At 41.2% G+C, this 13,553-nt stretch overlaps 1 protein-coding gene across 1 annotated transcript in view; it reads left to right on the top strand.

Moving 5' to 3' along the window:
* Positions 1-11,056, top strand: part of adgrl2a (adhesion G protein-coupled receptor L2a) — a 72,583-nt gene extending 61,527 nt beyond the window's left edge. Inside the window, exons 17-23 of the mRNA XM_070908621.1 lie at positions 141-232; positions 2,667-2,835; positions 3,024-3,152; positions 3,902-3,998; positions 5,680-5,808; positions 6,557-6,574; positions 8,476-11,056. Coding sequence (XP_070764722.1) covers positions 141-232; positions 2,667-2,835; positions 3,024-3,152; positions 3,902-3,998; positions 5,680-5,808; positions 6,557-6,574; positions 8,476-9,323 — 1,482 coding nt within the window. The 3' untranslated portion in view covers positions 9,324-11,056. The remainder of the gene's footprint in view (positions 1-140; positions 233-2,666; positions 2,836-3,023; positions 3,153-3,901; positions 3,999-5,679; positions 5,809-6,556; positions 6,575-8,475) is intronic.
* The last annotated feature ends 2,497 nt before the right edge of the window (positions 11,057-13,553 follow it).

Raw genomic sequence — 13,553 nt, 5'->3', positions numbered from 1 at the left:
TGCAGAGATTTGAAGGCTCTCCTCTTTTAATACTTACAGACAAATTAACAGCTTCTTTTTTTCCTCTCTCTCTCTCTGTCTGCTGTATCCTGAGTCATACATCTTCATGTATTAACACTGCCATTACTCTGTTTTGACAGCTCAATCTCATCTTCCTGGTCATCACAATGTACAAAATGGTGAAGCACTCCACCACCCTGAAACCAGACTCTAGCCGACTGGAGAATATAAAGTAAGTAAAGGGTCAAATACTGAACCCCCGCATTCTCCTGCTTATCAGCAATATAACACTCGTGCTATTCTGCCACTACCCCCAGGAAAACTAAGGCTCTTTTACTCTTGAGGTAATGATTTTTTTTTTTACTTAATAATGTTTCATGGGAAAATGCATTACCTCCCTCTCCTCCAAGCCAAATTTCAGTACTGGACTAGCAAGTGACATTAGGATATAAGAATATATATTTATATATATTTTTTCAATCCTTTTTTGAAATTATCCAGATAAGATGGAACATTTACCAGAGGAGTTCATTATTTTGACTCTGGAGAATTCAAATGTTACACAGTTTTTCACTGAGACGTCTGGTATGACTTGGCTGTCATCATGACTACGCAGACTTTTGTGAGTCGTCTTTTTCGTCCTTTGTTGTTGTGCTCCAAGCCACTAGCCGCAGAATTGCACTGGCATGACACACATCACTCTAAGGCTGCAGCACTGTTAGCTCTGCTAGGGCGGGGTACAGTGTAACAGCTACCATGTGTGTTTGCCGTTGGAACATGTCAAACCTTTTTTTTTTATAGATCCCAGCATCTAATCCCAGAGAAAGAAAAAAATTCCTTCCTTATACAACCGCCACCACCCGACCACCACCCCACCCCATTGATCCCCTTCTAGTCGAGGCTCTCTGAGTCGCCTCAACATTTATGATGTGTTTTGCTTTGGGAAGAAAAGCAATGTTTTCTGAAGCACTAATTGTTTGTTTTTTTTGCACTTCTGTGAAAACAATATTTATTGCTGTTAACTGCAGGCTGAATTTCAGGGCCTCTTCCATTTGGGGATTATATGGTTTTGTTCCTCGTGGTAGCACAGTCCCCATGTTAGTTTGCACCATCATATTACGTATTTCAACTTCCAACACTCTTTGCGTAGGAGCAGCAGGGTTGCTATTTTCATCCAGTGTTTGTTATTTTTCATTTTTCCTTAATGAATGTGTGCAACGTTACAGCACTGTGGTAAAACTGCAATCAGGAAGAACAGTCAGGAAAGGGCTTATTTAGACTTTTTTGGTTTATTTAAGATGGACTACTCCCTTGTCAAGGAAACCACAACTGAACACATTTGCCGAACGTGGTGACGCTCAGATTGGTGTGCATTTGTACTTGGATGCTAGAAATTATTTCTCTTAAGCTTGTTTACACTGCAGAAATACATTGTGTATTAATAGCTGTTTCTTTCAGTGTCATTGCATGTTGCATGCAAAGGCAAAGTTAACACACTCCCTCTCCTTTCTCTTCTTCTGTCATTCTCCTCCTCTCTCTGTTCTGCGCTCCACACCAGTAATTATCGTGTATGTGACGGCTACTATAATACAGATTTGCCTGGGTAAGCTTTTACTGTACACCTCAGATAGTTTTACCCACACAACATCACCCACACATACAGTAGCATAAATGCAACCACAGACAATGTGCTCTGACCAAATGTTTTACACACAGTTTTTTAATTGAATCACCAACAGCAAAACATACAACTCTCAGTTCTTGTTAGGCCCTTAATTTCATTGCCTCTCGTGATTTCCCTTGGATCAAAGTTGAAGATATCTTACTCAAATGCCGACTAACCCACACTGTAATGCGCTCTGATCTAATTGTGTTTCTCTCTTCCTGCTTATCATGCTCTCTAGCTATGAAGATAATAAACAGTTTATCAAGTAAGGACATGTTGCCCAGAAGTCTCCTCTTCAGCTTGTAGTTTCTTCTCTCTCCTCCTTTCTTCTTCTCTTCTATCCTTTTCTTTCTTTCTTTTTCTCTCCTTCGCCGGTTCATCCCCTCCCAAACTGCAGCTTCGAAAGCCACTCATCCACTGTCCTTGTGACTGTTCACTTTCACCGTGTCCGTCATCTTGAAATCCAGTGTTGTTGTTGTTGTGTGTTTGAGCGCTGAACTGTGACCGCTGCTGGTGTCTGAAGGCTCCGCAGGACCTTCACACACGAGGCAGGGAATCTCCTTTTTTTCCTTGAACTCTTTCCACATCTGCCTCGTTCTCCAGTTCTGATAACACACTCACTAGATAAACATTTAGTATATGATAGTGAAAAATGCCTCATTTTTAAACACACTGTGCTTTCTGATTCTGCTGTTCTGAATGTTCTAACATATGAAAAGTTATTTACAGAAAACCAGATCAAGATTTTGCTTCCTTCTTGTGTGTTTTCGAGTTTGCGCTGAGAGTGTGTGGATAGAGGGGTGGGGGGCAGTTTGTGAGGATGGCATAGGTGTTGTTTGTCATTTTATCGTTTTCCTCTCACCTGGTTTTACAGCTTTTTTCCTAGTATTTCATGGTGATTGCAAATCCCACTCATCATCCTCTCAGATCCCTAAATTCCTCTCATGCTGGGTTTGTCCTCTTCTTGTGTTTGTTTTTTGTTTTCTTTGCCGTCCTTCAGATCCTGGGTCATGGGTGCCTTCGCTTTGCTGTGTCTGCTGGGTCTCACGTGGTCCTTCGGCCTCTTCTTCATCAACGAGGCCTCGATCGTCATGGCGTACCTCTTCACCATATTCAACACCTTCCAAGGAATGTTTATCTTCATCTTCCACTGCCTTCTCCAGAAAAAAGTAAGTTTCCTGTCGTCCACAGTGCTCACAATCGCTCCTGAATTTGAACAGACCTTTGCACCAGCATGCGGAATTCACAGAGCACCACACGCTGATATAAAGAACAAACACTGCCTGCTGCAAGATCTTGGCTAAGTCATATGTAAAGTCAATAATGTATGTAAACACTCGGCTGTTTGCTCGCGTAGGTCCGCAAAGAGTACAGCAAGTGCTTCCGCCACACCTACTGCTGCGGAGGGCTGCCAACCGAGAGCTCCCACGGTTCTGCAAAGACTTCCACCACACGGACCAGCGCACGCTACTCCTCTGGTACTCAGGTAGACCAGCAGCTTCATACAGTCAAAGACTCACCGAGTGTCAAAACAAAGAAGGACACAGTGTTTCCTACACACACACACACTCATTGTACAGCTCATTTACATTGTTGTGAAGTTTTTTGCTCATGAGAATGTACTTTTATCACAAGAATGTAGGTTGCACCAAAAAAAAAGAAGGAAATGCACATCATGCATTTTAGCTTCAGAGGTAGATCAAGAGACACAAACATTATGCCACATTTTACAAGCAGCATCTGCTGTACTGCATGAGTACCTTTCTTCTGTTCTGCCCCCTTTAGCACTTGCTTTTATCTTTTTTCTCACTAACGTCATGTGCATGGGAAATAGTACTGCGCTGTTTCAAGAGCATTGCAAGCACATTTTACTGTGGGGAAAGCTGAACAAAAAAACATATTTGCTTTGTCCCTTTCTTGTTAAAGGCTAATAGGCCTTTTTAGATAATACCTCCAGATGTACTGTGCTTATAGAGAAACATCCCTTAACCTCCAGCCTTATTCAAGGTACTCGTGACTGGAGCTGAAGTCATTCAAAAGTTGATGCAAAATTAGTTTTGAAAGACACATACAGAGAAAGGGAGCATTAGTATTGTCTTTGCTTCACTGCGTACAAGTAGGCATGTGAGGAGTGATAAAGTCAGTAGGATGTACATAGACAATAAATGAAAGTTGATCTGAAAGGTGAGCGGGCTTGTTTAAAGGCCTAATGACTGTCCCTTGTTGACCTGACAGAGTCGTATCAGGAGAATGTGGAATGACACCGTAAGAAAGCAATCTGAGTCCTCCTTTATCTCAGGTGACATCAACAGCACCTCCACCCTTAACCAAGGTCAGTTCACACCTCATTTCTCTCCACATGCACACCTATGCACACATTTCATCATCCCAGCTAAAAATACCTCCTCCAAGTTCCAATGATCTCACACCACCATAGACGATCCCTTGCCTTCAAATGCTTTCAGCTTGAAAAGACAGAGCAGTACGGTTAAAAAAAAAAAAGAAAAAAGAAAAGAGGGAAAAAAAGATCTCGGCCTTTAGTTTCTCTGTTCTGCCAGTGAAGGATTACAAAAATCTGTCCTCAAATACTGTGCGCTGTCATTCTGGCCAGTAACGTCACTCTCAAATTGGGGCAAAGCTAGAAGAACGTTTTTGTATTTAAGTGCTGGTTGTCCAAAGTTCATACCCAAGCTCAGGGGAAACATAGACAAAACTAAAAACGTGGGTGGGGAAACAAATTTTATTTTAGGAAAATCTTAACATGCAGAGAGAGGCCATTTGTTGCCTGGCATGTAAGGTGACCTCTGTTACTTTACAGGGGGATTTATGAGGGAGGGAGGGAAAAAAAACTGTCATTTATTATTTATCTTGAGCACAAATATGATGATGAGAAGATGATGTTCAACTCTGGCTGACCTGGAGTGCTTAGTGTGTTGTTAGGTTTTCCGCTGCCTCTGAAATGGCTTTCCAAGCATGCGAGGGAAGAGAGGGTTTACACCGAGGTAGTTTAACTTCACTCCCTCCTCTACCCTCCTCTGACTCCTGTCGCTGCTGCTTTTTGCCTCCTCTTTCTTTTTTTCACTTCCCACAACGTAAAACATTACACCGAGGGCTTTGAAGCACATTTTGACTCGCCGATACATCAGTAGTAATATGGAATAGGGCTTCTTTTTTTCCCACAGTACCATTTCCTGGAGATGTTAATGTAAAGGTTGGATATTGATCACTCCGGGGTGTAGCCTAGTTACCCCGTAGAGTCAGTGCACTAAAGGAGGCCTCTATCTCCTGGAAGCACTTCCCTGTCATTAAGAACATCCCTGGAGACTTCCCAACATGACAGATGGCATTTAACACAGGTGATAAATGGCAGTGGAAATACCTCAGATCCTTAAAACACACCGCAATGGGGGGGGACTTAAAGGAAGATGAGGTTTGGATGGAAATGGCCAAATCTGAGTCTAAATAAAGATTTTGATACCAAAACTTGGAAGGATTCTGCTCTTTGTCATAGGAGAGATTTTGGTTAAAACAATAAAACATTTACCCAGTGACAGAGATGCAGATGCATTTTTGAAAAATGATATTTGCTCAAAACAATAAGTAAATATGACTTAGGAAAAGCGCTGGTGACAGGATGTAATAATGAGCTCACAGGGTTGAAAATTGAATATTGTATGTTAAGGATTATAAATGAGCGGGTTATGAACGATGTGCAACACGCATAACAAATTAACTTGAGAGTTGACAAACCTGCTACCTAAATTTGTTAAATGTGACGACGGCCTGCAACAGTTGAATATTTTTGGCACACGCAGAAGTAGCTGGTTTGTTGCTTCTCCCTGGTTGCCTCTCAAACTGTATCCTTCATTCTCAACTTCAAAACATCCTAGTTTCAAACACCACACGCCTCAAAAGACAAACTTGCTGAAAACTGCCTTCATTTCTCTCCTCCATGAAACTTTCAACCACATAACGCCAAACTTATCTGCTCCTCTTCTGTCTTGCCACTCCAGGAATGACCGGGAATTATCTACTAACAAATCCTCTTCTTCGACCACAAGGCACTAACAACCCTTATAACACCTTACTGGCTGAGACAGTCGTATGTAACACCCCCACGGCTCCAGTGTTTAACTCGCCAGGTGTGCTTACTTAATACTTTCACCTGAATGCAGGCTTTTCTTCTTTTCTTCTCTCTTTGACTCCTTTCTCTCGCTCCCTCTTTGTCTCTTCAGTTGAGTACACAGCAGGCCGATTGAAAAGCAGGATGTTCTGCAGTATCGCCTTTCCTTCTGAATCATTGTCTCCCAAAACCTTGATACAGTACATACTGTGTGTGTGTGTCTGTGTGTGAAAGTACGCACATGTTTTCATGTAGGACAGAGAGCTCTGTGGTTCGTCTCGATCCACCCTCTGTGTTCTCATATTTCTCTTATCCAAACTCTGAACGGGACATAATGATTAAGATGTGAAAGAGATACTACATGTTCTGCCTTGAGATAATGTAAACAGTGGTGTAGACCTGAAGCTGTAGTGTAAACTGCATGATTATTAAGATTTATGCTCCTGAACCAATCAGGTGATTTGTTATTTTTTTGTGTGTTTTAGAGGGAGCTTTCCCCATAAAACGTGTTAAACTGCAAGCAAAATCCATGTTACTTAATTCAGAGCTACTTAATGCAACTTTTGCATTATCTATGTATAGATATATTTGGTAATAGCTGATACCCATAAAAACTTTTTTAAAAATAACTATATCTCAATTGCACATGGCATTTAAGCATATATCACACTGTAAAGACTGTGCTGCGATTATGTGTGCTCTTCTACTTTAAACTGAAATGGCATCTTTTGTCATGTTTTGTGCTTTTCCCCTGTGCTTCCCTCTAGTGACCTACAGAGAGACAAGTATGGGAGTAAAACTTAACTTTGCCTATCAAATGTAAATTTTTTTCAGCATGCTTATTAAAAACAACCAAAAAACCCTGGCACAATCACTGGTTTACTTTAGGCCATTAACACACACTCAGTGAGCAAGTGGTTCACAAAATTATCTACCCCAAATTCTACTCTAATCTGAAGAGAAATAAAATATTTCTCTATTCGTTTGGAGTCATCTTCAAGATCTGACAGCTTTATCGCAAATGCCCATTACTCTGCTTCTCTCTCTTCTGCTTAATTTGTGATTTTTAATCGACCAAAGATGTGTTGCTTTTTTTCTGGCAGAAAGGAGCGTTTTCATAAGAGAGGTTTCTTTTTTCCCCTTTCTTTCTTATTTTTCTTTTCTTTTCTCCCAAAATGTCTGTCCTCCTGTGGCATTCGGCAGTCTCAGTGTCCGGTAGTATTCCCCTCACACCTTTCCAGACGACACCTGTCTGGACGCTAAATTGCCTCCTAGCAGGCATAAACACATGGATGTCATGGCAGCAGCTGTTTAATTTTCCCTTATTTTCTTTTTCTTTTTTTTTTCAGAACTTTCTTGTCACTTCCCCTAATCTCCAACAGGCTCCACAAAAACTACCATTTTAAAATGATTCCAACATTCACAATGACTCCCCCTTTTTTGTGGACAAAGGCAAACATTGCTGTAAAATATCCCATCAGTCTTTGTCTTAATTTTTACATCTGTTATTCTACAAGGAGGCATGTTAGCCATAGCAGGGCACATTTCTCCGTTATCTCCTCTCTCAATCACGGCATAGCTAATATTTATCCTTTTTGCTGCTGTTTTCCATGACCTCCATGCTTTGAGAAATTCCTAACATGACTGCGTCTGACCTCTGCAGCGGCTGTGTTATTCTTGAGCTGTTCTGCTAGTGACCGGGGTCTCGCTGGGAACTGTCACTGTGACGGATGCCAAGCACTGGGCTGCGGGCAAGCTCTGACCTTTGCCAGCTTTGGGTACACAAGCTGCCCACTAATGGACAGAAAGTGTACCAACGCAAAAAAAAACAACCCAAAAAATAAAAAAAGTATATGTGGGCTATTTAATTCATAAAAGTAAAAGCTATTTAATGCTTGTTTGTTTCATTTGCTGAACCCTTGCTCTTGCTAAGTTGCAGTTAAGATTTTACTTTACGTTTTGTTGTTCTTTTGAGTGATTCTTCTTCATGTTACAATAAATCATTTTACTTTCTTTTGTACATCAGCTGCTCTTAGACCAGATAGCCTGAGCAGACAGACATGATGTGAGTTGTCTAAAGTGAGTCTTTTCACCTGCTGTGTGTGGTGATGGTGGAGTGCTGCTTGTGGGCTCCCCTTGTAGTGAGAACAAAGATGGCTGTCCCATGTTGATACATGACTACTTTCCCTTTCTGTCTTTGTCATCTTTTCCCATCTCTGTCCTTTTCTTTCCCCTCGGCACATCCAACCTATTAGTTGCTAGAGAACCTGTAAGTGTTGTAGCTTGCCCGTTTGTGGCTTCATACTTGTGGACATCTACTTTTGCCCGGTGTGTTGTGATGGTGATTACTGTTCAGTTTGTTTTTTAATGTTGTTTGGGATCTTTTTCATTGCTTTGTCACTTATGTGGCAGACTAAAATGCACACTGCTCTGTTTATTATAAAGCCATTTTTAAAAGGGAGAGTCAAAATGTATATTTGAGAAAGTAAAATGATTTCTCATTGCAAATAATGCATGCATATATATTGTATGTTAAGGATTGTGCCTAACTAATGGATTTACGGCATGGCTTAATTTGAGTCTTTTATGTGAAACTGCATCCTAAACAGCATTAAACTTTAGTTTCTTTATTTAATGCTTATTGATTGACTAATGTAAAATCCCTCACGTGTTCCTCTCTTTCCAGGGCACTCACTGAACAGTGCGGTGAGGGATACAAGTGCAATGGATACTCTACCGCTAAATGGTAACTTTAACAATAGCTACTCACTCCGCAATGGGGACTTTGGCGACAGTGTGCAGGTAGTAGACTGCGGCCTCAGTCTGGACGATGCTGCCTTCGAGAAAATGATCATCTCCGAACTAGTACACAACAACCTGCGTGCCTGTAACAAAAGCCACCAACAGCAACAGCAGCAGCACCCCAGTTTACATCATCCGCCCCACCACCAGCAGCCCCCGCAGTACCACCATCACCACCACACGGAGCGGGCTCCGCCTAAGGTGACGGTAATAGGCGGCAGCAGCAGCGAAGACGACGCTATCGTCGCAGACGCTTCGTCTTTGGTGCACGTGGGCGACCCAGTGGGCCTTGAGCTGCACCATCAGCAGGAGCTGGAGGCGCCGCTCATCCCCCAGCGGACTCACTCGCTTCTGTACGCACCACAGAAGAAGGTGAGGACCGATGGGGGAGTTGAAACCTTTGTCAGCCAGCTGACACCCACCAACCCTGACGATAGTCTGCAGTCTCCAAACAGAGACTCCTTGTACACTAGTATGCCTAATCTGAGGGACTCTCCGTACCCCGAGAGCAGCCCCGACGTAGTGGAGGACCTGTCCCCCTCCAAGGGGAGCGAGAATGAGGACGTTTACTACAAGAGCATGCCTAACTTAGGAGCTGGCCACCAGCTCCAAGCCTATTACCAGATAGGCCGAGGGAGCAGTGATGGTTACATTATTCCTATTACTACAGAGGGCTGCATCCCTGAAGGCGATGTACGGGAAGGACAGATGCAGTTAGTGACAAGCCTTTAAATGTATTTAAATAATCCCCAAACCTCTTCCTGTCCTTTTGCAGCCCCGACCTCTTGGAGGACACACTAGTAAAGGGAAGGGAAGTGTTTGTTTTATTTTTGAAGAGAGCTTAGAAGCCCCATCATACACACTAGCCATTTCCAATCCCTCCCCCTCCTCCAGCTGCATTGCCATCTCCTGGTCCCCAAACATGCCACTCTTCCCACCTTCCCTGCAGACCTACAGACTTGGTGCACAGTGATGGCAGTGCAGAGTTAAAATGAGACTGTACATAAAATGCAGAGTCGAATTTCAATTTTAAGAGACAAGCCAACTATGTATTTAAATGTGCTGCTGCTGTTGAATAATTGAGAAAAATTTAAGGTACGAAAAATAAAAAATAAAAAAAAACAAAAAAACAAAAAGAAACATTACCGGCTACATCAGATCAGCAATTTCTCGGTTAAAAGGTTGTACATACACTCCCCAACATCCTCGTTGAAGCCTGTTTTTTTATTGTAAACGGAACAACACCCCTGGACCAGGACATGGACTCTGTTTGTAAGATGTTCCTGATCAGACTGTTAGAAAAGGAATATAAGGTCCTGGTTGCCCAGAGTCACTCTCCATCACCATGAAGTCTGGATTGTATAACCACTAGCAATCAAGCCCCTGGCCTTATATTTTCTCAACTGTACATTGAACTGTTGTCAAGGAAAATGGCTAAAATATATATTTTGTTGTATTGCTAGTGTAAAATAAAAAATCATGGGAAACCGTAAATATGAAGAAACCTTTTAATTGCAAATTTAACGTTTGAGAGACTATTGTGTAGAAGTTGCACATATGTTATACAGTGTGTTTATGGTTCCAACACTTCATTCATGGTAGTATGTTTGAACGTAAAAGCTTATGAAAAGAAAGGAGGATTCAACAAATTACAAAGATGCATTATCACTTTTTCCACTTGTGAACAGTGTTTTTTGCTTATTGAGTTCCATCGATATCGCCCATTGACATATGTCTTTTTGATTTTGCCAAAGTATCATTACTTTAGTAGAATGGGAATGCAAAAACCCAGTTAAGTGATTTATGCATTGCACAGTTTTTTTTAAATGAAATAGATTTTTTTAACAGTCATGGCAGAGTGAGGGGCAAGCGCAAATGAAGCTGACTTTTGAGAATAAAGTTTCTATCATAAATGTAGTTCTTCCGCCTGGGTTTGGACATTTTATTTATTGAAATCTTTCCAAAAAATAAATGGGAAATGTGTGAATATTTTCCAGCACTGGTATACATGCTGTACTGTAGCTCATGTTTTCTATGTAAACATTTTACCAAGGGGCTCATCACTTAAGACTGATGTAAAGTTCAACACTTGTTTAACAAATAAAATAAATGTGAGATTTTTTGTCAAATGCCAGTTGCTTTTTAATGGTTTGTGTTTTGGTACTATTTGAGAAAACAGGTTTAATTATTTTGCTATGGACAAAATACACTTTTGACTCAGGTTATAAGTAAGTCCCGAGCACCTTGAAAGGTAAATTGGTGATTTTTTTTCTTCCAGGGGATTTATTTGCTTTTTGTTCTGCTTTTTACTTCAATCACTGCAGAGTAGAGAGAGCTCATTTCACCGTATGTGTTAGATAAGCCAAATCTTTCCATGTGATTCAAAGATGAGAAACTCAGGTAGGAAAATTGCATTGTAAATGTTCCTCTGTGTGGTTGTAACACTAATAAAGGTTCGAAAATGACACTGGCTCACAGCATTGTCCACTTAGTATATTATTGAATGAGCACTAGTCCTGGCACCATTAAAAAGCCCGACGCTACGGAAATCTTGTAAGATGTTGGCTTTAATGCCGTGGAGGGGTGGAAACGAGTCCATGGGCCTAACAAGGGGTCAATGTTACACTTGGCTGCAGTTGTAGAAATATATTACACATAATATGTCCGAGTATGACACATATTTGCTCTAATTAATGTCTGCTACTGCTGCTGCTGAAGCCCACAGTCGGTTGTTGTACGGTTTATGCCTCAGGTAATGCTAATTTACGAAGCATTTTAATATAACACCAGTTGAGGCAGAGTGACAGCTCTCAGCGGGGTAGCTGGAAATTGCACTGTTTACCGTTTGGCATTGAAGGAAATGACTCAGAACTTAGCAGAAATGCACTTTATGTCAGAGCCGGTGCACATAATGCTGTGTGGGCTGTGTGTTGTTTTGACTTTTTCCACAATTATGTGACATTTTGTGCAATTATCTGAGGCTACAAATTGTCACAGAAGAATTATGTTCTTTTTTTGTGATCTCTTGTACGGACCCCTTGAATGTCAGTTAGGAATCAAGTGTTGAGGTGATTGTTGACTGTTGAAATGGCAGACATAATGACGTGCATAATAATGAGAAAAAAAAATTATTGATTTCCATCCTGCATTGTAAAACGTGCAGCAACATTTTATCTGTGTAGGAGAGCCAAAAAGTTTAAATATACAATGTTTTTTTAAAAGAATCCTTTGTTAAAAATTACAAATATTAGAAATTAGAGATATTCTGTTAGACAGTAACAAATTGTACTGTGAATTGTAACAAAAGTAATTACAAAGAGAGGATTCATGTTATCAAATAATGTCAGAAGGCTCATCCCACACTTCACCCAGGAAAAATCTACCTTTTTGTGAGCAGAATGTTGTGTTAAACTTTAACATTTTCACTGCAGTACTCACTAAAAGCAACGTCTCCTTGTCAAAAGTTATTCTAACCCGCGAGTTTGTCTTTGTTCATTGCTTTTGAGAGCATAAATCACATGAGTCACTCCTCATTTTCTGCTTGTTTACCTGAAATAGAAAAGACAACTCTTCAGTTCAGCGCAGGATTCTGTCTAAACTGTAAAATACAAAGTACACATTAACATTAATAATGTAGGTAGTCACTCTCCTCAAATACAGACAAACAAAGAATTGCCAACCCTTTCCTTACCCCTCTCTCTAACTGCAGTTTGTTTGTCCTAACACGGTGACCTTAGACGCAGATAAACCCGACTGCACGTTTATTTTCTTTATTAAGGGCAGGGAAACACGATCCTGGATTGGCTATTTGTCTGACAGGGAATGTGGACCGGGCACCCCCTAGCTTTGCGTGTGGCCTTCTCACCAAGCGAGAGCCTCTCTAATTCCCCGTCTTTTGCTCAGGGAGAGACTTGCCCTTTGTCAAACATTGATTCAGAAGTAGGCCAGGAGCCGAGGGGCTGAGAGCTCGGTTGCTCCCACAGAGGAGCGAGTCGGGCCCCTGGATACCGAGGTAGAGAATACTGTCAGCAGAATCGGGGTGAAACTGCCAAAGACGAATGTGTTATTGACTAAACAGAGGCATGAGACTAATGTGTGACCAAACATGGATATTTGTGGTTGTCGAGTCAGAGGCAATTTTCAGGATCTAAGGAATTTCCGTTGGATATGATGCAATTGCATGAAAGAGATTTTCCTGTTGATGAAAGACTTAATATATATGTGTGTATATATGTGTGTGTGTGTGTGTGTGTGTGTGTGTGTGTGTGTGTAGTTTTTCCAAATCCCTGAATGCACCGAAGGTCTCCCATATGTGTTTGTGTCCTCTGTGGGAGACAGAAAACAATGAGACTTTTCCTAAAAGCACTTGGTATTTTGGTCACATAGGGATTTAATAAATATTTAATTAACTGATCATCTGTTTAAGATCAACTGTGACAAGCTTCATCAACTTCAATTAGATATCAAATATGTGCACATCATCACCACTTCCGTGACTTTTTGATTCTACATTCCCACATAAACAAAAAATGAAGGGTTAAATATAATTTGTAAGCCTCCAGCCCTAATAATTATACACAACAATATTTCATACAAAAATGTGGAGGACTGCGGCCATTTTTGCCAGTCTGCATTCATGTATTTGTTGAAAGTTCAGTTTAAGAAGTTCCATTTCAAACCCTTGGGGATTTCTGTGAGGTTATCAATAGCGGCTGCAATAGCAACCACTGCAGTAACTCCTGTGAACGGAAAACACAGTGCCAATTATAGATGCCATCAACGTGGATGAAAGCGATTGTGTACAAGCAAAGGAAAACCTCTCAAGCCACAAACAGCAACTGGCAGCGCAAAAGTAACTTCCCAAACTCTTGAAGTCAAAGGGGACCCTTTAACTGCTCACTCTTTTCTTCCCCCAGCCTCTTTTGTCCTGTCCCCAACTTCAAATGTGCAGATTTGCGGCCC

This window comes from Enoplosus armatus, chromosome 7 (genome assembly GCF_043641665.1).
Source record: "Enoplosus armatus isolate fEnoArm2 chromosome 7, fEnoArm2.hap1, whole genome shotgun sequence".
Taxonomy (NCBI): domain Eukaryota; kingdom Metazoa; phylum Chordata; class Actinopteri; order Centrarchiformes; family Enoplosidae; genus Enoplosus; species Enoplosus armatus.
The sequence above is the reverse complement of the archived record's forward strand: the minus strand, read 5'-3'. Positions and strand labels throughout refer to the sequence as shown.